Raw genomic sequence first — 24,608 nt, 5'->3', positions numbered from 1 at the left:
ATTAGGCCTGATTTAATAGCTGGATTTCTACACTCACAATATGAAATGTCGTTTTTTATTTGCAATTGAAAATTGTGGAATTTAAAACGAAATTTCTTAATAGTTCTGTCTTAAAAATAAAATTATAGATATTAACAAATGTATTCCCCAAAATAATACCAGTTTATCCATATCGGCGGAACTATATTCTAACTGCAACGCAGGTAACAGGTGATTTACTATTGCACATCGCTAATTGGGTGTGATCACTAGCTTTGCATTTTGTTTGTTTTTTCATTGTTATTAATTTTTTAAAAAGCGGATTTGCAGTCGACTGATAATGGATATAAGTGCGGATGTGGAGCAGATTATAGCCCAAGCTCCGGATTGGAACTTTGCGGGTGATTGCGCTCTCCTGGAGCTGATGAAGCGCATTTCCCAGGTCTGATTGCATATGACAAATTTCTTTATCAACAATCCAGTTTGATAAAATGTTTTCAACAGAATCTTCAGGAAAGGGGCGAAAAAACCAGTCGTAATCTAAGGGACTTCGAGACGAGTGTGAGACAAGTGGATATATCCCTGAACAATGCCACTAACAGCCTACGATCGCTGCAATTTGGCAATCAGTTTGTGGAGTATCGGGTGGAGGAGGTGGATGACGCCGATTTGGCCATGCCAGAGGAAAAGAAGAAGGTGCAATTGACGATTTGGTTTTCCTATAGATTGTTCTTACAAATCTATATCTTCTTGCAGCCTGAGCCGCCGCCTAAGACTTCGGAGGAAATGTCCAAGGAGTTTCTGGAGAACAACCTACGAATGTTTCGCAAAAACTTTGAGCCGGTGACCATAGAAGTGCCCGATTCGGATGACGAGGATGCTCCTGTGCACTCAACGTAAGTGGGTTTATTAAACTTTTTCCGTTCCTTACTAACTCTCCTTTCCACAGAACCGTATTCCGGGCAAAGAACCCTTACGATGCTATTCCCCTGCCCTATGTAATTGGCACAAAGGAATGGGAGGAACACAAATACGCTGGACTGTATGACAGTAAGGAAAATAGTGAGGATGAAAGGTCCGAAGAATTCTCCTCCAGCTCATCGGATGAGAGGGAATCCGTTCCGGTGAAAATCACAAAACCAGCGAACAAACCAGAAGAGCCTCATCTATCGGACTCCTCCTCACTAGCATCGTTTGCCAGGGAACCGGCCATTGTGTCACCAGTTATTAAACCTGCTGTCCAGATCGCAGAGCCTGCCGTCAGAACGCAACCGCGTCCCATCATAAGTAGTCAAAGGAATCCACATGAGAGGGACTTGTTTGCTGCCCTACGGCAATCGCCGCCTAGCGATGATCCGCCGTCCACTTCATCCTCGCCTACATCTTCACCAGCATTTAGGAATCCTTCTAGTCGCTTGCCAATAGCGTCTACGGCATCGCTTAGCTCCAGTAGCAGTAGTCCTGCGCAACAGCCACCAAGGCTTTTCGACGAAGCTGTTTCCACACAAACTCCGAAGGAAACTGAGGTCAAGCCAAGTCAAACTAAGCGCATGCCTGTAAATCTCTTCAACGACGATCAGTTCAAATCGTTCATGTCCGAAATTGTTGACAAAGTCCAGACCAAGACAGGCAGCAAGACAGTTGCACCCGCTTCAACGATTCCAGTAAAGGAACCACCCAAAGAAAAGGAATCTTTAAAACAAAACGCAAAGCCTGAGGCACCAAAACCAATCGCTGAGCAATCAGTGTCGAAACGTGTAAATCTGTTTGACGACAGTCCTCCATTGAGTCCAACTCCAAAGGCAGAGCCTCTTTTTAATAATAACAGTAATTCTTCGGGTGCTATTCCAAAACGCAATGATCAAACCAAATCCCTCTTTGATAATTCTCCTACCACGAGTGCATTGCCAAAGGAAAAACCTTCGAAGAAGATAACAAAAACGAAATCGCTCTTCGATGACGATTTGGAGGACGATGACTTCCTGAACTCCTTTAAACCGAAAACAAAGCCACAAGAACAAAAACCGCTCTCAGAACCAACATCCTCCCTATTTGATGATGACGATTTGGATATTGATGATATATTTATAAAACCAACGGCTCAGCCAAACAAGCTCTCTGAAAAAGTAGCTGGGAAGACTAGATTATTCGAAGACGATGACCAAGATGATGTCACTGATTTGTTTGGCTCCAAAAAGACCAAAGAAACAAGCAAGGAGTTGCCTCCAGATATCTCGCCCGAAAAAATAGTCGAGGATTCGCCTCCAGATATTTCATCGTACAAAAAGGTCGATGCTCCAATAGCCCAAAAGAAAAGCCTATTCGATGACGATGATTTATTTGGAACACCGAAGGCTAAGAGCTTAAATACTAGTGATAGTACTGGCGTTGAAATAGAAACAGAAGGGAAACAAATTGAGATTGAAGAGGAATCTTTGAAAATCGATATTAAGGAAAACCAGCCACAAGAAATAGCAGTAAACTCATCTGTACCAATTCATAGAGATTCACCTCCCCCAATAGAAATTGTAGAAGAGAAATCTGAAAGGGAAAAATGGAGGCCGGTTAAGAATGTTTTAGCGGAACCTATTCCCAAATCAACAGATTTGTTCAATGAAGATTTTAGCGATGATGATTCCTTCCTAAGCCCTTCAAATATTAAGGTTAAACCAAACAGTGCTAGCGAAACTAAAGAATTTATTAAACCAACTGAAGAAAATACTTTGGAGGCGAAGGAAAATATAGCTCCAGTCAATCCACCCAAGCCTTCAACTAAACCAACTGATTTGTTTAATGAAGATTTTAGCGATGATGATTCATTCTTGAGTGCATCCAAGACTAAGGACAATTCAGTAGGTGCTACAGCAACTAAAGAAATTAAAATACCAGCTGAACCCCAGTTGGTGAGTGAGATTAAGCCAAAAGAGTTACCACAGAAACTGCCACAGAACAAAGTAGATGAAATCACAACCATCGATGAAAAGGTTGACGTTTTGCCCGATGTGCTAAGCAAACCTCAAGAAAATGTTCCCGTTTCCGAAAGTCCGCCACCAGATAATGATGATAGCAATCAAGATCCCATTATTACAATGGTGGCCGATGCCACTAACAAGTCACCAAAAGAGATTTCCACCCCAAGAAAGCCTGCGGATCTGGCTGCTGCACAGCAAATCATGCAGAATTACTCGAATCTCTTTTCCGACGAACCGCCGGATGACAGCGAGTTTTTCCAAACACTTGGAAGCAGCGGTCTCAGCAGCCTAAGTGCTTCGAAAATCTTCGACAGCGAGCATGACTTCTTTGAACCCGCCTTGCCCAAAATTCCAAGTGCGACCAAGCCATCGCCAGTGACGCCTGGAGATCAACCTTCTTCATCATCCGACTACGGCGCCATATGTTTGTTTAGTGATATCCCACCCGAAGATGACAATCATGCAGGTGAAGAATCACAGAAGCCAGCTGAAGCTCAAAAAGAGGAATCAGCAGCAACCACAACCCGAATACACACAATTTTCTACGATGACTTTAGTGAAACAGCAAGGGCAGGAGCAGGGCAGCCAGCTGCTAAGCAGTTTAGCTTCGATGATGAACCACCTCCAGCTGATGAGCCGGACCGTAGTAAGGATAAGAGTCCTAAGCTACCCAGTCCCACTTCTCCAGTAAAGAAACTAAAAATGCCTAACATCAATATAAATGTGCAGGCCTTGCTTCCTGGCTCTGGAGGCCTACCAAAGGTATTGAGGAAACAAGAGTCTTCGAGTTCTGAAAGAGAGGAATCTTCAAGCACAGCACAGTTTAAAGATCCCATACCGAGTTCCAAGGAGAACGTTATACCTTCAGCAGAGGGTGGCCTGCAGCATGTAAACAAATCTCGCGCTCGAGGACCTGCCAAAAGAAGACCCTCAACCCGTAAGGGAAGAAAGGAAAATTACGCAAAAAGCTTACAAGACTCTGAGCAGGCCATAACATCTTCAACTTCGATTCAAAAAGGGTCCTCTGATGATAAAGCAGAAGTAAAATACTCTGAGGCTACTTCCGCCAAGGCTCCCCTTCCTCAGTCAGTTAAAGCTGAAAAAATGTTTTCTGCTCCAGCACTTCCAACCCTAAATACTACGCCAGATCTCCAGCCGCTGGAAAGGCCACCTCCGTCTAAATACGGTGGATCATTTTTGGACAGCCCTGATGAAGATGATTCCTTCTTTAATTCTGTTGCGACACATGAAGTTCCTTCTGCAAAGACAGTTGGAGGCAAACAGGGATCTGATCCACCCAAGTCATATCGATCTTTTTTGGATAGTCCTGATGAAGATGATCTTCTATTCACTCCGTTTGAAAATAAGAAGGCAGCTGAAAGCGCCTTTCCACAAGCAGTTTCCAAAGAGCCACCAATGGATCGGCGCCAGTTAGAGAAGACCTCGGGACCGACCAAGTTAAGGAACTCTTTTCTGGACAGCCCAGACGAAGATGATTCGCTATTTAGTCCAGTCAAAACAGTGGCTGCACCTGGTGATCGGAATGCTGCTGCCGCTACAGTAGAAAGCAAGGAGGTTTCTGCAAAGGTGGCACCTCCTCCTTCCAAACTCCCAGACACAGCAAAGGCACAAGTTAAGGCCAAGCCACAAGCTGCACCAAAACTGTTTGATGACAGCGATGATGATGATGATTTGTTTGCCAGTGCAGCTGTGCCAGCATCTGTGGCCAGTGTCCCAGTTACCAACAGGACTAAACAGCCCACCAAGCCGGCGGCGGCTTCTCTCTTTGGCAGCGATGATGAAGAACCAGAGGTGTCAGCCAAGATTGCTCCTGTCAAGAAGTTGCCCGTAAAGACAAGCAAAAGTCTGTTTAGCGACGACGATGATGATGATGACCTTTTCGGAGGGGGCTCGAAGACCAAGGGCAGTGCTACCAAAAAAACCAAACCAGTGGCCAAGGCTGCGCCCAAAGCACCCACCAGTAAAGCCGCAACGGCGACTACAATCATTCCCTCTAAATCCAGCGATAATCCTTTGGCCGATCTGCTCGATTTCGAGTAAAAACATGAATGCCTTTTATTACATATATTTACAGTTTTTGATCTGTGGATGGTTAGACTGTCGATCAGAGTATTGTTATCCGTATTCCTAGTAACTATAATAAACAATGAATGTCAATGTCGATTTGTGGTCGATTCTTAGAACTAAACTTGGGGATTTGCTGTGAGCAAGTCACGATAATTTGACCAGTTACTCTGTTACTTCGTTTATACGCCTGCTATAATTGTTTGTCAAAAAAATTATACCGCACAATTTTTGCAGTGAAGGTTCTCATTGAAAACATTTTTATTTGCCAATCAGGCTTGTTATTTAAAGTAACACATATTTGTGAGATGATTGATTTTGCAAATAACCAAATATTTGCAGACCAATTTTAGCTATACCTAACAAATATAACCTGCGTATAAACGTGGCATAAGATTCTCCCAGTGTAACGTTAGTCTACGAACTGAAACTGAGTTAGTTTGTGGCTCTTTGGTCGTTATTCCGAGGAATCTCATTCTATGTCGAGCATGTCCTACAACTAGTGAGTGTAACCTAAGCGCTGACTGATGATCGATTGGGATCTGGAACGCGGAAGGACTCAAAGAGCCACATCGCGGTACTTCCGGTAGTCGTCGGATTCGTTGCCCAACGAAAGCTTGCTGTTGGCTGTGATATACGGATTGGCGTAGTTGGCATAGCCGAAGCCACCGTAATACTGCATCTGCTGGCTGTGGGTGGAGCCGCGTCGCTGCATCGGTTGTGCCAGCACGGTGCCGACGAATCCTCCCGTGGAACTGCAATTGGATGGTCGGCGGTAGATGCCGCCCGCCTGTTGGTGGTGCAACTGTTGCTGCTGCTGCTGCTGCTGTTGGTGCAGCAACATGGCCAGGTAGTACTGCTGCTGTTGCGTGTAGTTCTGCAGGAGATTGTTCCCATAGGCGGTTAAGTCATTCTGCACCTTGCTGATCCCGTCCAGATTCTCCAGAGACACGCAATTCCGGGACAGTTTGCCCGTTGGCGGCTGCTTATGAGTTCCGCGTGAACGATGGTGGCTCCTCTGCTTAGCGGGTGGCGGTGTCAACTGTTTGGGTTCGATAGAACAGTAGATGGGATCGTTGCTGGTGGAGCCAATCAGCGAAGGCGGCGACGGTCGATGCGAATCCTGCAGATTATTCTTCAAATCATCGATGGTGATGTTGAAGTACTTGGCGTTCTTGTCCTCCGTATCGAGCACATGTCGCGGATTGTACATTCCGGGCAGAGTGCAGCGCAGATCCATCAGAGACTGGGCGCGATGGCCACCATTTGCTCCACCTGCCCCACCTCGCTGCATTAGGGTGCCGTTGTTGTATTGCTGGGCCATGGCCGGAGCAAACATGCTGGCATTGAACTCATTCTGGGAGCCAAACGCCTGACTGCCGCCACCTTGGTTGTTCAGACCCAGTGCCATTCCCGGACCCAGTGGTATCTTGGAGCCTGTTTCATCGCACAGCTGGTAGCCGGCGTTCTCGAATCCACTAAGCCGCTGGCTGGAGCGCCGGGAATCCGCCTTGGTCATGGGCACACTGGGTGCGGGCGTTTGCAGGGAGAGTCTGGTGGCCAGTCCCTGCAGCTGGCTCAGCACCTGAGTCTCCCGACGCCAACGGATGCCCGTGGGAATCACGCAGATCAGCGCGAAGCAGTTGATGATCAAGCGAATCAGGTATGAGGTCAGCTCGGTCAGTCCATGCACCGATTGGAGTCCCTGGAAAGGAATTTGAATGAAATATTATCCTTGACTTGGAAACACGGTTTTATTTTCAAGCCCTACATGACTAATTTTCTTCAAAAAAATAAAGATTGATTCACCTTTGGAGGGTAATAAAATGAAATTTCCATTGATTTGAAGACTACAATTAAATTTTATCTTTGGAATACTAAGGGTCGTTTTCTCATCCGTTTTTAAAAATATAAGTAGCATAAACATATTGAGTTTAAAACCAACTGTTAGTTTAATAGTTTAAAGTGCGGACAAGAGAACAACCGAGTTTCATTTTGTTTAAAGCAAACTATAGTTAAATAATGTTTTTGAATATGTATCATCCTAAAATTGTTAAGAAACTCAAAGAAAATCATTTCAAATTAAATGTTTACTGTGAAATACAAAAAAAAAGAAGTTCGTTTAACGACAAATAAAATACTTAAATATACCTAAGCGAATTCTAAAATGTACATAAAGTATTTAAAACTGGCTAATTTCTAAGCCTTGATCATTAAAAGAATGATAAAAAAGAAATGATCAATAAAAACGTAGTAAATCTTAGTGGTATACTAAACTTACCCAGTGCTGGGTGGTCATGATCATGACAAAGACCAGCTCGGGGATCGAGAGCAGGCCGATGATGCCCGACCAGGCGAACAGGGGCCAGCAGAGCCCGCTGACCAGGCCGTGGATGAGGATCGTGGTGGCCACGAACATGACGAAGTAGAGCGAGCAGAGCGTGTAGGCGGCGAAGGGCAGCTCGCCGTGGGCCTCCAGTATCCAAGAGACCTCGCACGAGAAGGCCCCCAGATAGACGATCTGCGGGATAGGCAAATGCAAATCGGAATGGAAATTAGCCGAGATTCGTAGAAGAAAAGCGAAAACATAAATCAGGCGATGGCACTTCGAGATGTACAGATGTGATGAGCAGAAAAACCGGAGACAACTGTGCTTCGCAACCATCCATCAATCAATTAATGAGCTACCCCATCCCACCTCCCTGTCAACTCGGTCAGCAAAAAAACAGAGATGAAATTTTTACATTTGCGCAAAAAACGATTTCATTTCATTTTCACTTAATGGGGCAGAAATGTTTTCACACCGATAACGGTAACGGACAGATAGACAGACAAACAGACGGTAGAAAGATATTTATATAGATGGAAACGATATGGAGATATCAGCCGAAGTTACTTACCAGCAAAAGAACCGCCACCACGCAGCAGATAATGAATAGATTCGCCTTTATGAAGCGCTCCATAATGCGTTCGTTCCAAAAGTTTTGTATGCTATTGCCGTTGCCGCCCGGCGGTCGCTTATTCAATGAGGACGGCGACTGCTTTTCACTGGCCTTCTGATAATTCATTATTCGTGTTATTCGGTTGCGGTTGTTTTGGAAGATATGTATGTGCGAAGTGCGGTTTTTGCGAGAGAAATTATGCTGCCCGGCGGGGGGGGGTGGTGTTTGGTGGCCTTGGTTCCCCTTTTAATGGGGATCTTGGGGAAGGTGGATGAGGATGAGGCGGAGGCCAGTGATGCGATGCTATGTGTACTAGTTCTTGGTTTATGTTCGAATGGGTTTCGAGTCCAGACCGCTTGTGGGTTGAATGAAAGCGTTAAGCGGCCCAATTGAGCCGTGTCATGCTAGGTTGGTGCTGAAATGAGAATTTCGAGATGAGATGAGTCCAGTTCGATACTCGGTGTACTCGGAACAAAAGACTTAGGCAACGAACTTGTTTCGGCAGCTACTCAAACAAACACATACATATATGTATCTGTGTATGAACAAGCTAAGATACAAAACAACCAAGCCAGCACTCTCAGTCAGTCGGCTAACGGCCTGTGCCATATAATTTAGAAGATTTTCACTTTTCTACACGGCCAGTTCGTTGTCCAAGTCTTTTGTTCGCTTGCCTCGAGCAAATATTTGACCCGGTACAAATGGTGTCGCGTGCTAAGAGAGAAGCTTCTGTCTAAATGCCAACTGAAACTGTTTACCAATTGCCAGTTACGAGCCACCTTATGTCATGACAAATGAATTTGCAAACTGAGGAGCAGTAACCAAATCATTAATCAATTACACTCCGCTGCCAAGTTTGAGGGTTTCACTCATTTCCAAGCGAAACCAGCAGATGATGATGTAAAGGAAATATGCAAATAAGTCGCTTAACTAATAGTGATATAATGGGCGTGATCCTTACAATAAATAAAATTATATCGATACTCAGGCGATACTTTGATATACTAATTCTCTGTTAAATAAAACAGAAGCTTAAGTTATTTAATATGGGTTATTTAAGTGCTTTTATTAAGAAAAAGAATAAGATTTAATTTCTTTAAAAAGAGCTATAACTTAATTCACAGACAGGAAAGGTTTCCTGAAAATTAAATTAAAAAGTTTTTCTGGCTAATTGATCTATCACTTGGAGTACATTTCTCAAAACCAATTTTATATTTCCAAAAGTAATCATTTCGTTCAGTGTTTTAAACTATTTTTAAACATGTATTAAAATAAATATGCTTATATTAAACTTGTTAGTAAACTTGTTCAAACAAAACCCAACGCCGAGAAATAAAACTACAAAAAAGAAATGAAAAGTGAAACTGAATCATGCTAGGAAATGCGAGGCAATTAACAAATGGAAAGTAATTTACAGATTTATTTCAATCCATTGAAAAGAGCCGACTCCATAGACACTTGTAATGAAAAAAACCCGACCAATTATCCCATTGGCTGGCCCACGGAATCGTGTTGTGGAGTGTAAACAATTGAGATGCCGCGCCAACACATCACTCAGAGACTCCAGAGCCCAGTTATCCGCTTAGTCGGATACGGTAATCCGCCCATAATAGACACCGTCATCAAAATAGAGGCGACGAACTTGTCGACTCAATGTCGTCAGCACGCAGGTGCGCCGGTCTCATCGAGCTCATCATGGGCTGCGATGTTTATGATTATGATGATGAGATCCACCTGGAGGCGTGTGTATCCATGGGTTGGTCTGGCACTCCAAAGAAGGAGCGACGCACCGGATATGCGCACCTTAAAGTGCCGGGGTGGTGGTGACTTGCCCCATTGACATTCCGCCAACGTTGCAAGTATAGACCATAGATCTCCAGCTCTTTCCTGTCCCACTGACGATGCGGTTCTGGTTTTGGCTTTCTTCGCTGGCCGGAAAGAATTGCAAGCCAAGTTTGTTTTATTGCTAATTAGCTGGACAAAACTCATTCTCGCTGGGCTGTCCGGTTTTTCGGGGGCAGAGCTGACGTTTTCTGTTTTTTTTTCTTTTGAAACGGGTTTTCGCCGGGGTTCGTCGGTTAGTTATTAGCACTCAGCGCCGGGAAAAGGTGGCAAGCGATTTCACAGCGCCCTTGAATGATGACTGCCTAAGCCACACCCATGCGGCGAGGATTACGAAATTATGCAGATCCAACATGCATGCATAATTTCTGTGGGCCCAATGTGACCGAAAAAATGCGAGCAACATTTCAAAATATTTTGCATTGTGCTCCTCCCCTCTCGCTCCTCGAACAACTAAATTAATTTAATTTCGCTATTGTTAACTGTGCTATGAAGTGTTGTATCTGCGAGTTCAATAGCATAAGTGCAACAATGGACAGCAGTGAATGCGAATGCATGAATAAACAACAATGCAGGCGGCAAAGTTATGCAAATTGTTATTATGAAGTCGGTGTAAATCGAAATGGAATCGAAATGAAAAGGCCAATCCAAATGCGTGGCCGTTATGCTGTGCCTGTGCGTTTCAAAATGCAATCCAGCTATTATATGGCATATGTATCGATGCGATGTAAAATGTACCTTTCACTCGGCATTATGATTATTATTGCCAACGATCCGATTCATCCATTCCAAGCAGTTACAACAGGCACCAGAAATACCAAAAAAAAACTAAATGAACAATAAGCGCGCGGATCGTAGAAATTATCCGTCAAGCAGGCAGAAATTTATTTTCTCAGCGACGCACTCACACACGCGGGCCCAGAAATTGTTTAGCGTTGAGTCATATTTCGTATGGTATAAATTGTTGAAAAGATTCGAAGCTGTCGCTCATGCAAATTGCGTCGCCCGACGACTTTAATGGGGCACATAAAGCTATACACACACAACACACCACAGCGCCTAGTGGTTCTTGCCACTTTTACTGCGCGCACAAATTAAATAAAGCCAAGAGAACTCGTTTTTGTCTCATCAGAAAAGCGAAATGTGCTCGTACGCAATTATATACTTTGATTGTTATTTAATTGTACAACGGTTGGGCCACCAGCACCAGGTCAGGTCAAAGTTGACAGACGTGAGAATGGTCGATATGTGTGGGTCACTCACTCCGTAACGTGCCGCGATAACGGTACGCTGCAGCTTGGCGCGCTCGCCAACAGTTAAAAGTGAAATTCGTAGTTAAATACGAAAGACTGAGGAAACGAACTTGGTGCGCCGAACGACTCGGCGTTTGCTGCGGCGGCCACGACGTCTGTTTGGCAACTGAAGAGCAGTTCGGCGCTTCCAGCTTAGAGTTTCGAGCCAAGCTCTGTAGCTCTGCTCTGGCCTGTCGTTTGTTGATTTACATTTCTGTGTCGGTTTCGTTTGTTTTCGCCGCCGCCGCCGCTGCTGCTGCTGCTGCTACTGCTGTGCAGCAAGTTCACTCGCCCTGACTCTTGTTCCAACAATTAAAACTTAATTTCTAACTGGCGGCAATGATGCTGTCGGCTGGCTGGGGAACCCGGCCATTTGCATAATTGGATGCCAAAGCCCAGACGAAAATGAGGCCTAACGGTCATAGCTTTTGTTTGGGCCAGCTTTTAGGCCTGATAACAATTGGTTTCGGCTGCCTGTTCTAATTAAAGCCCGCCTGTGGTTTCTTTTTCTCTCGTTTTTCGTTTATTCAAAATTCAATTTGTGTGTGTGTTTCTTTACTAGCTATTGTGCCGTTGATATATATATATCGTGTTTTCCTCCTTTCTTCGGGGTAAATTAAATTAAATTAATTGTATACCAAAGGCAACATAAATCGGTTTCAATTCCACTCAGTCTCTGGCTATCTAAGTATGAAAAGTAGTTCAACTAAATCAAAACTTGTAAATGCCTAGCTAATAGATTATAGCTTCATGATTGTTTCGGGGCGATTTCAAACGAGTACACTAATACAGCCTGTTTCAGCTAAAACTATGCTTAAACCAAGATAAATTAAGGCCTAATGCTCGGCAGTAGAGCCATTGTGAATCGGCTCAAGGGGGGCACAACCATCCAGCACTCCGCCCAGCTGGCCAATGCGTTTGATTTGGTCCATCAGTTCGGCAATTTCGGGAGTGCAGTTGCGGAACTTCCTTAAATAGGAGTAGCCGCGCAGCATTTCGTTGTCCAGAACGCATCTGTAAAGGATTTACATTATTCTACTATGCTCAATTAAAATATTAGTGGTTCTACTTACATCAGGGCTGCTGCTGCAAAGTTGCCCGTCCCCTCGAGATGCTCGAGCCACTTATTAATTATGGTTTTGATCAGGGGATCCGTGGCTGGCAGGCAGATGCGCGCATGGGCCAAGGCCTCTTTGTAGTACTCGTTGGTCAGAAACAGATTAATGGCTTCCGACTGCATTCCCAGGCTAAAGAGATACGTAGCTGCGTGCATGATGAAGCCCTTTTCCTCCATCTGCTTGGCATAGGCGCGACAGCAGTCCTGCCAAAGCCTGAAATACAACATGGTTAAATAAATGCCACTTTGGAAATATAGGGCTTAGAGCTTACGTAAAAGACACTGAGGGGGCCACCGAGAGATGCCATTCGGTAAGCGTCTTGTTGGCCATATGCTGTTCCAGTTCCTCGCGCAGCTTGAACGTAGAAATGGCCAGACAAAGAGGGGCAATGTCCTTTGTGTTCGAATGTTTCAGATTTGTTACTGAAATATGTAGTTAATTGTTATAATCAATTGTGATCTAGGTCAAATTATATGTATTTAACGTACACTCTGTTGCAATGAGCTCCTTAGCCATCACTTTGGTACTGAAAAGCTTTGACATCAGCACTGACTTATCGATCTTGGCCGCGTCTTCGGTAAGAACAATGGCCAACTTCTCCAGGGCGCTCTTGTTGAGCTCCTTCTGGGTGAGGTAGAGACAGGTGCGGCTATGCTGTGGGTAGAAACATTGTTACTCTTAGTTCAAAAGATCCAACTGCATACTCACTGTAAGGAAACTGTCGGGTGGTTGCCTAGCTTCCAGTTCCTTGCACTTTTGGCACTCCTTTGTGTTTATTTTCTGGGACTTGTTGTCCAAGCTGAGAGCTCCCAGCATCTCCTCCACAAGAGTCTCATTTACTGGTTTATCCTTGACAGAGTTTTCGTTAACTGGCGCGACCGATTCCTGGATTTTCTTCTCTTCCTTGTGGACTGCCTCATTTTGCAGTTTAGCCGTCACTTTACGCTGCTCGCGACGCTGACGCTTCTTGTCAGCCGCTGTGAGAACTGGAGCATAGGGCTGCGTCAAGGATTTGCTAGCCCATTTAACATTAAACAGGGCATCCACTTTGGGGCAGATGCTCTTCTCATCGCCGGCTTTGATGTCGATTAGCTCCACAGAGAGAGCTTTTCCCGAGCACATAATAATATTCTCGTTGGTGGGCAAAAACATTCCACACCACATGGGGCAGTGGTAGGTGATGGTCAGTGGTGGTTTTTCCGGCTCGTTGCAGTTCCACAGGCACACCTTTCCTTCGATGTGGAAGGTGAGCAGCAGATGCTTCTGGGTATGGCTCCACTTTAGCGAGGTAATCGAGGCCTTCTCCGCGTTTGCCGTGAAAGTGTGCAGTGTTTTCCAGTTGCGCTCCGCAGGCTGGAACTCCATCACATATACGGACTTGTCGTTGCCCGCCACAGCAAACTTATTGCTGTCCAACGGGCACCAAGCTATATCGGTCACATAGCGAGCAAGCAAAGCTGATTGGCGGATAAATGGAGTCCAGGACTTGTCCATTCCCGAATCCCGCTCATGGAGCTGCAGTAGGCCATCGTCGGTGCCCACAAAAAGGAAGGATCCGCGGACGCTAAGGTAACTGGGTCGAGAGATGCAATTCACAACTGTGGGCTCTGAAAATATCAAGGAAGAGTGGTCAATTTAAAAGTTAAATTTACTTCCGTTCTTCTTTTATCCAATGTTCTTAAATAATATGTGTTTGTACTACCAGTGGCCTTCTGCAGTGGTAATTGCACAAAAGCTATCGTTTAACAATTAACTCGATATATTCTCTGTTTTCACGAATGGTTTGTAAGAAAATTTGCCTTACATGCTGTACTCAGCTTAAACAGCTAATTAAATCTGGTCTTAAAGGCAAGAAACTCATTGTATTTACTTAAATAAAAACCCATTGTTTTCTTTGAATTTTAGTTTTAAAAGTAATCGTGTGACCATTTTAATGAGCAATTAAAAGTTGAGTAAAGCTTAAATATCTCGGAAAATTGAAAGAGTAAGGGCATGACTAATTTATACGAGTTCTACAAAATATTTAAGTTACAGTGGGTAACCAAGGGCAACAAAACCTAACAAGCAGGCAAAAATTTAACAAGCATTTACACATTTTCTTTCATCGATTTCTGTACTGAAATAAATTAATTGTTCCTTTTATAAGAATGCCGCGGCACAGGACACTGGTGACCATTGGGCATCGCATTATGAAGCGATTCCAGGAGCTGGATCTGAAGGTGGACGAGGAATTCGTCGTCTTCGTGGTTCACCTGCTGGCAAGGGACCAGCGAAGAGGTCTGCTCAAATACGACCTAAATAAACCCACCGCCTGTGCCATTGACTCTTTTGTGAACACAATTGTGGATAGCTATGTGAATCCAAAGGATTGTACTATGGCCAACATGAAGATGGCATGGGTGATGAAGAAGGGAGAAACCATAGACCTTGAGTATGTGAAAAAGCAATATGATGAAAAGTTCGAAACAGAATTGCAGCTGCTCATCAAGGACATTCTTCAGTACCCGGAGACCTGCAATAAGGTTCAACTGGACCAACTGTTCGCCAAGATGCAGGTCTTCATTGTGGCCCGCTACAATCTGGGCTCGCCCAAGAACCATGTGCTGCTCAAGCTGACGGCTCAGGCTCTGCACAGCGTTATCGGACGCAGTGATCTGCAGAACTATGTCCTAAAGAAGAAGTACCATAGGCTGGAGTATCTGCAGCGTTTAGCTGCCACGGTGGGCGGCATAGTTATCTATAACAGTGATGGTCCCGATGGTGATAGGGAGAATGTTAGAAGTGGTAAGTTCAAAACTTTCTTAATCTATATGTAAGATGTTTTTCTGATTCCGATATTGAATTTATATCTTTTTCAGTGGTCAATGATCTGGAAATGGCCCAGAAGAACACAGAAGCCGCCTTTGCAGCCAGTATGGAAAAGGCTGTTAAGGTGCAGTCCATCTGCCAGGCGGCCCTCAATGACCTCATACAAATTGATCAGAAGGACGAGACCTTGACCTACCGCGTGCCACTCGAGCACCTGGATCGCCTGAACCAGTTCTCGCTGACCTACTTTATGCTACACCGCTGTCTGACCACTCTAAGCGAGCACTACCAGAGCACGGTATACCTGATTGAAGTGGAACAGAAGCGCTACGACTGCGTGGTGGCCAAGATTAACGATACCCTCTCCATGCGCACCGCCATTGATTCGGAACTAGTCTTTGTAAGTAGATTAATTTACCCCGAGTTTGGATCATCCTAACGTTCTTTGCTCTCCTAGCCGCACTTCGTGTACATCTCACAGGTGTGGGGCAATCTAAACAACTTCCTGAACCACATAGTTGAGTTGAACAAGCTGAGGGAGCAGGTGGAGGCTTTCGTGGTCGACGACCTGATGATCCTGGCCAAGGCTACAGTGGCCGAGCTGCAGGCTTTGAATAAACGCATAAAGAAGCCTAAGGTATGCTCCTTTGAAGAGCGAATGGATGCCGTGAAGGAACTGCAAACCGATGGCAACTTTTGCAACCTGAGCAAGGCGGACATAAAGGAGTTTTGCTCCCTTGCCATGACCATAACCAACGGCCTACTATTACCGGCCCAAGTGACCAGAAAACTTTGCTCCAATGTGAATATTACTTTCGGCTTTCGGGACCCCAAATACGCTCGTTTCGCAGAGCTACGCTTTGAGCCCTTCATAGCCGCCTTTAGGAAAGTGGTCTTCAACAGTGCCAACCTTGCTCTGCTTTTTAAATTGGACGATGCGTTGATAGAGCAGGAACTGCAGGATCTCATCGTTGAGCCGCCGAAGCAAAAAGATTTCGAGTGTCAAACGGAAATGGTCGTCACCAACGACCTATCGCCAGCCAACTGGATAAACGTAACATGGAATGCGTGGGACTATCACAGGGAGACCATCCATTTGGCCAACATACGTAAACAGCAGACCAACGACACGCAGACCAAAATCAGCTACGGGCAGCGCAACGCCCAGAACCAAACCTACAACACTCGGCAACATATGAAATGAGGGCAAAAATCTATACTCACCAGTTTTTGATTTGCTCAAGTCGAAAAACCCGAACATGCGATTCACAATGAAGTATATGAAGTGGTCCTGCCACACCAGGGAGTAGACTTCCTTCTTGTGGGGCGTCCGTAAGTGCGTCTTCACCTTCATGCGCTCCACATCAAGGATGCCCACCTGTTAATGTGTTTGGTATTTAGTTTGAGTCCCAATAAAATCGAATTAATAAAAAACTAACCGTTCCGTCGAATGTGCCAAAGGCGAGCTCCAAACAGTTTGGACTCCAAGCCAGAGAATAGACATTACTGGTCACATAGACGCTATCGATGGGCAGGCAGCTGGTCGAGAGCTTTGATATATCAAAGAAGGCCACGCGGCGGTCCGAGCAACCCAATGCGATTCTAATCGAGAAAGAAAAGTAAATTAATTATGACTTCTCAGATGATAGTGCCAGCTTACTTGTTCATATCATCCGGACACTCGGCCATTGCTCGCACTCCGAATGCCACTGTGCCGTAGAAGGCACTCACTTGACCACTCTGGGGATTCATCATTCCAATCTGACGATTGTTCCTACACAACCATATCATCTCTTTGCTAGAGTCGCAGGAGAACGACACTATGTCCTGCAAATGGCAACTGTGTGCTTTGTCCTTGCTGATCTTGTAGCGAAGCATTTTTCGCTCGAACTCTAGTGACCAGAAGAACAGCTGATGGCGACTCAGGGAAACAATGACCTGGTCGTTTAGCCAGTAGACATTGTTGAGTTTGCCTGGAAAGAGACATACATAGTTTAATGATCGTTGCCGATGGTTATTCGCTGCCACTCACCTGCTGCCTTGCTCTTGCTGTAGTTCTTGCCAGCATGCGCTCCTGTATTCGCATTCCAAATCATCATCACCTCATCCCCATCAATGGAAACCAACAGCGTGTCCAACCGAGTGCTGTTTACGGAGGTCGAGCTGATGGTTTCCGTGCTGATGGCCGGCACCTTTTGGAGATTGGTCTCGGGCTCGGCCTTTGCCTGAGGAGTTTCCGAGGCATGCACCTCAGCCTGGTGATATATGTGGTGCAGCACTTCTCTCTTTGGCTTTGCTGCCTCGCCATCGACGATCACGGCATCGTCACTGGAAGAGCTGTACTGAATGACCTCAAGACTGCCTTCGGTGGATTCACTGGCATCGTGCTTGTTGCTAATTGTGCTGGCATCACTCAACGGACCCGTGGGCTTCGTGGCCTCGCAGTCATTCAGAGTGACCTCCACGTGCTGGATGGTTTCCTCCTGGCGGTTAGCCAAGAGATCCGCCTTCACACTCTGGCAGGCTTCGACGAAATCCAGGGCAGCGGCCCCGGCTGGCTTTTCCAGGCCGACAAATCCACCGCCGCAATCTTCAGAGGATCGGCGTCGCGCAGCCACAGGTGCTCCAAACTCGCACTCTAGGTGATCAAAGTTGTAAATGTCAAACAAATCATCGGACTCGGCTGCCCTGGATTTGGTCAGCGGTGGTGGCTTTGCCTTGGGCTTCTCCTCCTGACCCCCATTACGGCTTCGCCATTGCTCAGCCCTTGATGTCAGATCGTTAAGGTGCTCCTCCTGAGGAGCAGGCACCTCCCGCCAGGCCAGACCGCAGATGGGCGCCTTGTGGCCGTGAAACTTGTAGACGATATTCATCTTGCGCAGGTCGCAGACCAGCACATTTCCCATGGCCGTTCCAACGGCGAATAGATTGTCGTTGTAGGGAGAGCAGCGCACCATTGTGAGCTGGTGGTTCCGGGGCGAGATGAAAGTGGGGCGACGACAGTAGCTGTTGGAGGCCACACAATAGATGACCAGGTCGCTAGCGTCAAGGGACAGTATGTTGCCGTTGGCCAGGTAGCTCATCAGCACCGAGTTGGTGGTGTGGTGCACTCCGCGCACATCCCGCGCCTCGTGCTGATGCTGATGGGCCTTGTGCCCAATGACGGCCTCTCCCAATCCGCAGTCCCAGACCTGAACGCTCAAATCATCGCCGACAATGGCGAACGGCTTGGCCGGACCGCCATTGGCAGTGCCCCACATGGGACTCACGTCCAGGGCCAGGATGTTGATCCGCGTTGACATGGTCACCACTTGGGGCTGCTCGCCGTTTGCCGGAGGAGCGGATATGTAGTTGATGCAGCGAACGCCGGCGTAAAGCAAACCGCCGTCAGGAGCGGCTGCCGCCAGGGACACGTTGCCCGGCGGAGTGGGCACATTGTGGTACATCACCTGTGAGTTCATGGCGAAGAATCAGGACTTGGCATTAGCGGAAATAAGGAATATTTCCCGCTAACATTTGGCGTCGTGCGGAATTTTTTCTTCGAAGCAGCTAGTGTTAGTTAGCTTCGCAAGCTTTGCCAGTGCTGCCGGACATTCGGAGGATATCGTGCAGTGCTGTAGAATAAATAAATTTGGATAGACACGAATTTTATTACAATAAATTGCTATAAATTAAGCTTGCCTTTTTTGGACAATTCAGAAATTAATCCGTTTATTTTTGCCCAGCTGATAAGTACTTCAGTTCAAATTACCCGCCATTTTCAGTACCGATATCGTTAAGTTCCCATCTGGCAACTCTAGATGGCCAAACGGTGTTGGTAAATACCAACATTAATTCCCTGTGAATGGTATCCAGCAGGTAGAAAAGAAGAAGACGCACAATAACAACGCAAAAAAGAAAAATCTAGCAAAATTTTTAACACACCTAGGAAATAAAAGAAAACCAGCAACAATGGAATCAAAACGTGAGAGAAAGTCTTCCTTGGTATGTAGATTGACAATTCGTTGAAAGAAGAAAGAAAACCCTGATAGGAGTGCGATTTTCAGGCCCCACTTTCGCCATGTCCCATTCCGGATATTACCGATGATGATTTGGTGAGCATTTCGGTAAGGGATCTCAACCGAACCCTCAAGATGCGCGGTCTGAATCGCGAGGAGATCGTTCGGATGAAGCAGCGACGGCGCACCCTGAAAAATCGTGGATACGCCGCCAGCTGTCGGATCAAGAGGATCGAGCAAAAGGATGAACTGGAGACCAAGAAGTCGTACGAATGGACGGAACTGGAGCAAATGCACGAGGATAACGAGCAGGTGCGACGCGAGGTGGGCAACTGGAAGAACAAGTACAAGGCGCTGCTGCAGTTCGCCATCCAGAACGAGATTCCCATTCCGAGCGAGCTGGAGGGCTGCTAGTGCCGATTCGCCCCAGTCACATTCCTGTTTTTGTCAAAATTTCAATAAACCCCAAATGAAAACACCTGTAACTAAAGTACAATAGCTTGGAACATCACTCTTCTATAATAAACGTAATCTTCGCAAGCAACCCCCATCTGTGTCTGTGTCCACTGGAACACCCTGTATTTAGCCAGCATAAACAAATCGCGTGTCGGCGTTCGCTGCGAATGCCTGTCGAGCCGGAGCGCACAAAAGGAACTTGGCGAAAAGCTGGTTATGTATTCAACTCGATAGCTCCGCGTTCCATCCATCCAGTTCATCCAGGCGCAAACAGAGGGCAGGTGGCCCACAGACTCACTCACTGGGACACATGGCATTCCGCTTCTTTGGCAAGTCCCTACTGTACGGGCTGCCCCTAGGCGTCACTTTCCTGGACTGCGTGGGATATGTGGCCAGGGTGGATGGTGAGTGGTCAGGAATTCAAAGGAGGGTCTGAATAGCTAATCCACATCCCTCCCGCAGGCATCTCCATGCAGCCCGCTCTCAATCCAGTGCCGGATGAGAAGGACTATGTATTTCTGCTGCGCTGGGGCACCCACAACAGTCAGGTGGAGCGTGGCGACATAATATCTCTCATCTCACCCAAGGATCCCGCCCAGAAGATCATCAAGCGCGTGGTGGGGCTGCAGGGCGACGTGGTCTCCACGTTGGGCTACAAGCACGAAATCGTGCGCGTTCCCGAGGGCCATTGCTGGGTGGAGGGCGATCATACGGGTCACTCCATGGACAGCAACACCTTCGGACCCGTGGCCCTGGGCCTGATGTCCGCGCGGGCAGTGGCCATTGTCTGGCCACCGGAACGCTGGCGGATGCTGGAGAATGAGCTGCCACGGCGAAGAAGGCCCATACAGGCCTCCAAGAACGCCAGCAACTACTACAACTAGACTGACCACCTGGAAGAGGGTCTGCGCACCAGATAGTTCCAATTGTGTACATAGCCACAGAAATACCCGTATATTTTATAATCAATTGTTGTGTTCCCGCATGCGAGGCAAGATAGGATGTTCTAAATTAAACTTAGTAAAAAGCCAAAGTTGAATATTTTAATGGAAAGAGTGCGATTCGGATATTCTTTGTTTATGTTGTCAGCCAAATAAAGCTTTTTACTCCTATTAATTGGCATTTAATATCTTATTACCAATAAGCTTGAGCTTCATTTGTAAAAATTAAGAATTTAAATGAAAGAAATCTACAGACAATTATACTTTATTTGGATAGCTCTTATACTACAGCATATTTCGCTCCTTGATGCCGAACTCCTCCATTATGTTGAGGGTTTGCTTGAGGGCCACTCCTGCCCGCACAACCTCGAAGTAGCCCGGAGTGGCCAGGTCTATGACCGTGGAGGCCAATCGCCGCTCCTCGGTTAGTCCGATTCGGCCGGCATCGAAGACGGCGCCCAATTGCGGCCAAAGGGAGCGAAACTCGGACACTTGCAGGCTGCTTGGTGCACTGGAGCGATTGGCACTGGTCAGGGCCAAAGGCTGATCCTGCCACACGGCGCACAGGTCGCGCATGAACTTGAAGTCCGGAATGCGAATGCCGATCTTGGAGGTGCTGGGATTAAGGAACCGGTTGCTCAGCTGGGGCGTCCGCTCGATCACGATGGTCAGGGGGCCCGGGAGCAAACGAGTTAGCAGCTCGTCGCTGAGATGGGCAGCCTGACCAAAGCGACGTAGAGCAGCTGTGTTGTGGACGCAGATGGCCACGGGCTTGTGCTCATCCCGGCCCTTAATCTCGTAAAGCCGTTGGATGGCTGACTCGTTGTTGGCATCGCAGGCCAGGCCGTAAACGGTATCGGTGGGCAGTCCAATAACCTGTCCACTCAGCAGGCACTGACGGGCCAGCTGGAGAGCTGCCTCGTCCCCAACTGGACACACTGGAGTCCTGGCCTCACTCACTTGGTGTTGCATCCTGGTGGAGCTGTGGTGAGCCTGGACAAGACGAAGCAGCTGTGTCTGAAGGCGGCGCATTAGTCTCGCCAGGTGTGGTTGCACTCGTGGTTGCAGCACTTGTAGAATGTGGTCATGGGCTCATCCGCCGACCGCGTCTGGATTTGCATAAAGTACGCCCGCTTGTGACTGCACGTTGGACACTCCGCGTCCGTCGAGTCCACGTTCTCCCAAGCCGCCTTGCCGCCCAGAACGTGGTCCACCTCCTGCAATTACAGAAAACAGAGATATTATCACAGATTGCATCATCCAGTGGGAACCGATCTTACCTTCAAGCGGGGAAAGGTCTTGGTGGAGATCTTACGCCTGATCCTCGATATATAGGGGCAGGTATTGCACGTGAAGCGATGGCAATTAGTGTCCTCCTCGATGATCAGTATGTTTCCGCACGAAGGGCAGAAAAACAACATAATTTCGGAGAGTCCGAATACGCGTTGTTTGGTTTGATTTGAGCACGTTGAAAATGTTTCCTGGATTGCAGTGTGACCGCATAAAAAGGTAAAAATACTAAATGTAAAAACTAAATGTCTCAAGAGGAATGTAAAAACTGCTATGAAAAAATTTTGTTGCTATATTGAGTTTTTTATAATTATAATTTCTTAAAATTCGAAAATAATTAAAAAGTCAATTATAAGTGTTTCGTTGTTTTACATTTTTTCCCGTCATATTTTAGTTGAGCTAACCACCAATTTCTCTCATAGCTGACGAAGGGATTTCGTCGATCGGAGTCCTAGGTTTTAAATAAATGTGTAATATTTATATATTTATAGGCTAACACGAATTTCCAGTGCATTTAAAATTTTACTTTTGGAAACCAATTTGTTTAAACTCTTAAATCATAAAACTAATATTAAGTTGGAAATATTTTTGAATTAAGTTTTAAAAGTTCCATAAAATACAATGGTTTTATGTGACCAAACAGGCATTTCACAACTCGTAATTATTTTTGTTAAAATTAAAATGTGTTTTAAAATTAAATACGTTTTTTGAAAAAGCAAAACTGTACCCTCCTCATCGATATCAGACGGTACAAATTTTCTCTTGTTATCGTCTATCGATAGCAGAAGATGCAAACTGGAGCCATTCGGAAATCTGGCAACAGCGAACTTGATAAATATATTATATTTAGATTAAACAAAATGAGCTCCAACCACCGTCCCCTGGACGATTCGGATATCCTGCTGATCCGGACCATCCGCGATACGCCGTCGCTGTACGATCCCCAGCTGCCCTCGTTCCGGCTCTCTCAGCGCAAGGAGGAGGACTGGGCCAGAGTGGCAAATGTGCTTAATATCTCGATCATGGACGCTCGGCGGCGATGGACATGTCTGCGGGATCGCTACTCCCGGGAACTCAAGCAGATGCGTCTACATCCCTCCGGTGATTTTGGCCACAACGACTTCTTCCGGAAGATGGACTTCCTGAGGGACTTTGTGCGAAAGCGTCGCGAGCGACGAGGACGAGACCGGGATCAAAAGCCATCTGGCTGGATGAAGGTGGATCTAAAGCGACGACGTCGCATCCGTATACCCATAGACACGGACTCGCTGATCGAGGAGCAAGGCTCGGGGTATGAAGAGGGCGAGGAGCAGCAGGACTTCGACACAAAGCTGGAGGCGCAGACCACGCACTCGGAGACATATTCGGTGCTCGTGGAGGCGGACGATGGCCAGGAGCAGGAACAGGACAGCTACGAGGATTTCCTGGCCGATACAGAGTGCGAGCAAAAGGTCAAGGTGGTCACTATCCATCCGGAGATGGCTGCTCCGAAGGCAATATCCAGACCACCGAGTACGCCTGTGGAGCCCAGTCATGTGGACGTAAACTATGTGGTCTGTATGCCGCCCGATGCGGGCCAGGAGCGAGAGCATTCCGGCACAGAACAAGCTAATTCCCCGGTCCTCATCACCCCAAACAACTCTGGATCGGAGGACGATTTCTTCTGCAAGTCGGTCGCCGCCTACCTACGTCAACTCTCGCGCGTGCACAAGATCAAGGCCAAGGTGGAGATGTACCAGATCCTGGAGAAATACATAATGCTCGAGGAGAGCGGAACGGGGTCGGGTGAGGGCGGATCGGGCTAAACCGGATACTGGATGCATATGTACATAGGTTTTAACGTAGTTTTTTAATGCAGTACAAATATACAAAGTGACGAAAATCTTTTGAGCTTAATCTATTGATGTACTTAAAAAGAGATGGAGTCTTAGCAGAAATCCTCGTTGATTATGTTGGCATCGACGGCCAGGCCTCGTTCCTTTAACGCCTTGGACACCAGGCGGTGTTTCTCCTGTCGCTGCTCCTGTTCCCTGCGCTGGGCGTCCAGAATTTCGTCGACGGATATCTCCTTGAGCGGCAGCTTCTGTTCCTTTTCGCGGTCCTTTTACGAGTATTGCGAGGCTGTTAAATCAGTTTGTATTAAAGGATAACATCTAGCTTACAATTTCGCCCAGGAGCACCACATTCTCTCCTCGAATGATGAAGACTCCACGTGGAATGTCGCCGTACTCGTTGCCCACATGTATCCGCTCGATGGTGCGCTGCAGCACCAAGTTGGCGAACTGGTCCACGGATCGCAGATACCCAATCAGAGTCCGTCCGTCCCTTAAAAGCACCATCAGTTTCTCTGTAAGGAGCCGGATTTGAGATTCTGCCGTTGTTGGTTTCCCTAGAATCTGCATCTACTCACTGTCAACCTCTTCCAGGAGGTGAGCCGTGCCCGCCAGAGGATTCAGATCGTCCATGTGAAGATTAGGAAGTAATGTTTTGTTTAGCTAAATAAATAGGCTCAAGTCACCGTCTTAATTATATATGTTTAGTATGATATGACCACTGCTCGGCCATTTAAAGACACCACAGATATAAAAAAAAAATACTAAAAATATAATAGCACTGGTCAACAAAAACTCGACAAGTTTTTTGCACAATAGGTTTTGGGGATTCCCTTAACTGTTATTATCGGCTCATAGTTTATAGAAATGAAGTGAACAACACTATAAACATTTTATTTTAGTCTTATATGGATCAATCGTCCGACTATTTCAATATTGTTTATTACTAGCTTGTAATTCGATATATGTATGCCTTTAAAAAAAATGTACGTTTTCACAACTGTTATTAAAAATTTAAAGAATAATTATGTAACCTGTAGCTAATACTCATAA

The 24,608-nt window shown here is 46.3% G+C and overlaps 10 protein-coding genes across 15 annotated transcripts; 5 read left to right on the top strand and 5 right to left on the bottom strand.

Moving 5' to 3' along the window:
• Positions 1–188: 188 nt before the first annotated feature.
• On the top strand, positions 189–5,135 carry LOC119549708 (WASH complex subunit 2). Of its 2 annotated transcripts, XM_037857936.1 has the most exons (5): positions 189–203; positions 310–421; positions 484–675; positions 736–875; positions 929–5,135. In XM_037857936.1, exons 2-5 carry the CDS (start codon positions 320–322, stop codon positions 5,010–5,012), a joined length of 4,518 nt encoding a protein of 1,505 aa, XP_037713864.1. In that variant the 5' UTR covers positions 189–203; positions 310–319; the 3' UTR covers positions 5,013–5,135. The 2 variants fall into 2 exon arrangements, with proteins under 2 accessions (XP_037713864.1, XP_037713863.1); XM_037857935.1 differs by lacking the exon at positions 189–203 and having other exon boundaries at positions 243–421.
• On the bottom strand, positions 5,003–11,225 carry LOC119549709. 4 transcript variants are annotated; one of them, XM_037857939.1, is made up of 4 exons: positions 10,559–11,225; positions 7,937–8,092; positions 7,318–7,557; positions 5,003–6,741 (listed from the first exon to the last, which is right to left on the bottom strand). In XM_037857939.1, the coding sequence occupies exons 2-4, from the start codon at positions 7,997–7,999 to the stop codon at positions 5,596–5,598; spliced, it is 1,449 nt and encodes a 482-aa protein (XP_037713867.1). In that variant the 5' UTR covers positions 8,000–8,092; positions 10,559–11,225; the 3' UTR covers positions 5,003–5,595. The 4 variants fall into 4 exon arrangements, with proteins under 4 accessions (XP_037713867.1, XP_037713866.1, XP_037713868.1 ...); XM_037857938.1 differs by having other exon boundaries at positions 7,937–8,393; positions 11,084–11,225; XM_037857940.1 differs by having other exon boundaries at positions 11,084–11,225.
• Positions 11,226–11,627: 402 nt separating this feature from the next.
• Positions 11,628–18,499, bottom strand: LOC119550461 (protein rigor mortis). The gene is made up of 9 exons (XM_037859145.1): positions 17,071–18,499; positions 16,699–17,011; positions 16,478–16,640; positions 16,263–16,416; positions 12,939–13,837; positions 12,719–12,884; positions 12,502–12,652; positions 12,186–12,443; positions 11,628–12,126 (listed from the first exon to the last, which is right to left on the bottom strand). Exons 1-9 carry the CDS (start codon positions 18,497–18,499, stop codon positions 11,949–11,951), a joined length of 3,711 nt encoding a protein of 1,236 aa, XP_037715073.1. The 3' UTR covers positions 11,628–11,948.
• LOC119550462 (cilia- and flagella-associated protein 206) lies at positions 14,280–16,472 on the top strand. The gene is made up of 3 exons (XM_037859147.1): positions 14,280–15,014; positions 15,089–15,438; positions 15,496–16,472. The coding sequence occupies exons 1-3, from the start codon at positions 14,378–14,380 to the stop codon at positions 16,240–16,242; spliced, it is 1,734 nt and encodes a 577-aa protein (XP_037715075.1). The 5' UTR covers positions 14,280–14,377; the 3' UTR covers positions 16,243–16,472.
• A 363-nt stretch (positions 18,500–18,862) lies between the features above and the next one.
• Positions 18,863–19,526, top strand: LOC119551210 (transcription factor MafG). Of its 2 annotated transcripts, none has more exons than XM_037860445.1 (2): positions 18,863–19,022; positions 19,085–19,526. In XM_037860445.1, the coding sequence occupies exons 1-2, from the start codon at positions 18,990–18,992 to the stop codon at positions 19,448–19,450; spliced, it is 399 nt and encodes a 132-aa protein (XP_037716373.1). In that variant the 5' UTR covers positions 18,863–18,989; the 3' UTR covers positions 19,451–19,526. The 2 variants fall into 2 exon arrangements, with proteins under 2 accessions (XP_037716373.1, XP_037716372.1); XM_037860444.1 differs by having other exon boundaries at positions 18,873–19,022; positions 19,070–19,526.
• Positions 19,527–19,717: 191 nt separating this feature from the next.
• On the top strand, positions 19,718–20,525 carry LOC119551209 (mitochondrial inner membrane protease subunit 2). Its single transcript, XM_037860443.1, has 2 exons — positions 19,718–19,896; positions 19,955–20,525. Exons 1-2 carry the CDS (start codon positions 19,803–19,805, stop codon positions 20,374–20,376), a joined length of 516 nt encoding a protein of 171 aa, XP_037716371.1. The 5' UTR covers positions 19,718–19,802; the 3' UTR covers positions 20,377–20,525.
• Positions 20,526–20,656: 131 nt separating this feature from the next.
• LOC119551208 (yrdC domain-containing protein, mitochondrial) lies at positions 20,657–21,501 on the bottom strand. The gene has a single exon (XM_037860442.1). The coding sequence runs from the start codon at positions 21,463–21,465 to the stop codon at positions 20,719–20,721; it is 747 nt and encodes a 248-aa protein (XP_037716370.1). The 5' UTR covers positions 21,466–21,501; the 3' UTR covers positions 20,657–20,718.
• Positions 21,434–21,912, bottom strand: LOC119551211 (DNA-directed RNA polymerase III subunit RPC10). The gene is made up of 2 exons (XM_037860446.1): positions 21,714–21,912; positions 21,434–21,650 (listed from the first exon to the last, which is right to left on the bottom strand). Exons 1-2 carry the CDS (start codon positions 21,852–21,854, stop codon positions 21,465–21,467), a joined length of 327 nt encoding a protein of 108 aa, XP_037716374.1. The 5' UTR covers positions 21,855–21,912; the 3' UTR covers positions 21,434–21,464.
• A 600-nt stretch (positions 21,913–22,512) lies between these two features.
• LOC119549063 lies at positions 22,513–23,601 on the top strand. Its single transcript, XM_037856768.1, has one exon. It carries the CDS (start codon positions 22,584–22,586, stop codon positions 23,526–23,528), a length of 945 nt encoding a protein of 314 aa, XP_037712696.1. The 5' UTR covers positions 22,513–22,583; the 3' UTR covers positions 23,529–23,601.
• LOC119549065 (U6 snRNA-associated Sm-like protein LSm1) lies at positions 23,554–24,292 on the bottom strand. The gene is made up of 3 exons (XM_037856770.1): positions 24,134–24,292; positions 23,886–24,070; positions 23,554–23,824 (listed from the first exon to the last, which is right to left on the bottom strand). Exons 1-3 carry the CDS (start codon positions 24,186–24,188, stop codon positions 23,651–23,653), a joined length of 414 nt encoding a protein of 137 aa, XP_037712698.1. The 5' UTR covers positions 24,189–24,292; the 3' UTR covers positions 23,554–23,650.
• Between the last annotated feature and the right edge of the window lie 316 nt (positions 24,293–24,608).

The sequence above is a fragment of the Drosophila subpulchrella genome, chromosome 2R (genome assembly GCF_014743375.2).
Source record: "Drosophila subpulchrella strain 33 F10 #4 breed RU33 chromosome 2R, RU_Dsub_v1.1 Primary Assembly, whole genome shotgun sequence".
Lineage (NCBI taxonomy): Eukaryota > Metazoa > Arthropoda > Insecta > Diptera > Drosophilidae > Drosophila > Drosophila subpulchrella.
Note: the sequence above shows the minus strand (reverse complement) of the source record. Positions and strands in the feature narration are given on the sequence as shown.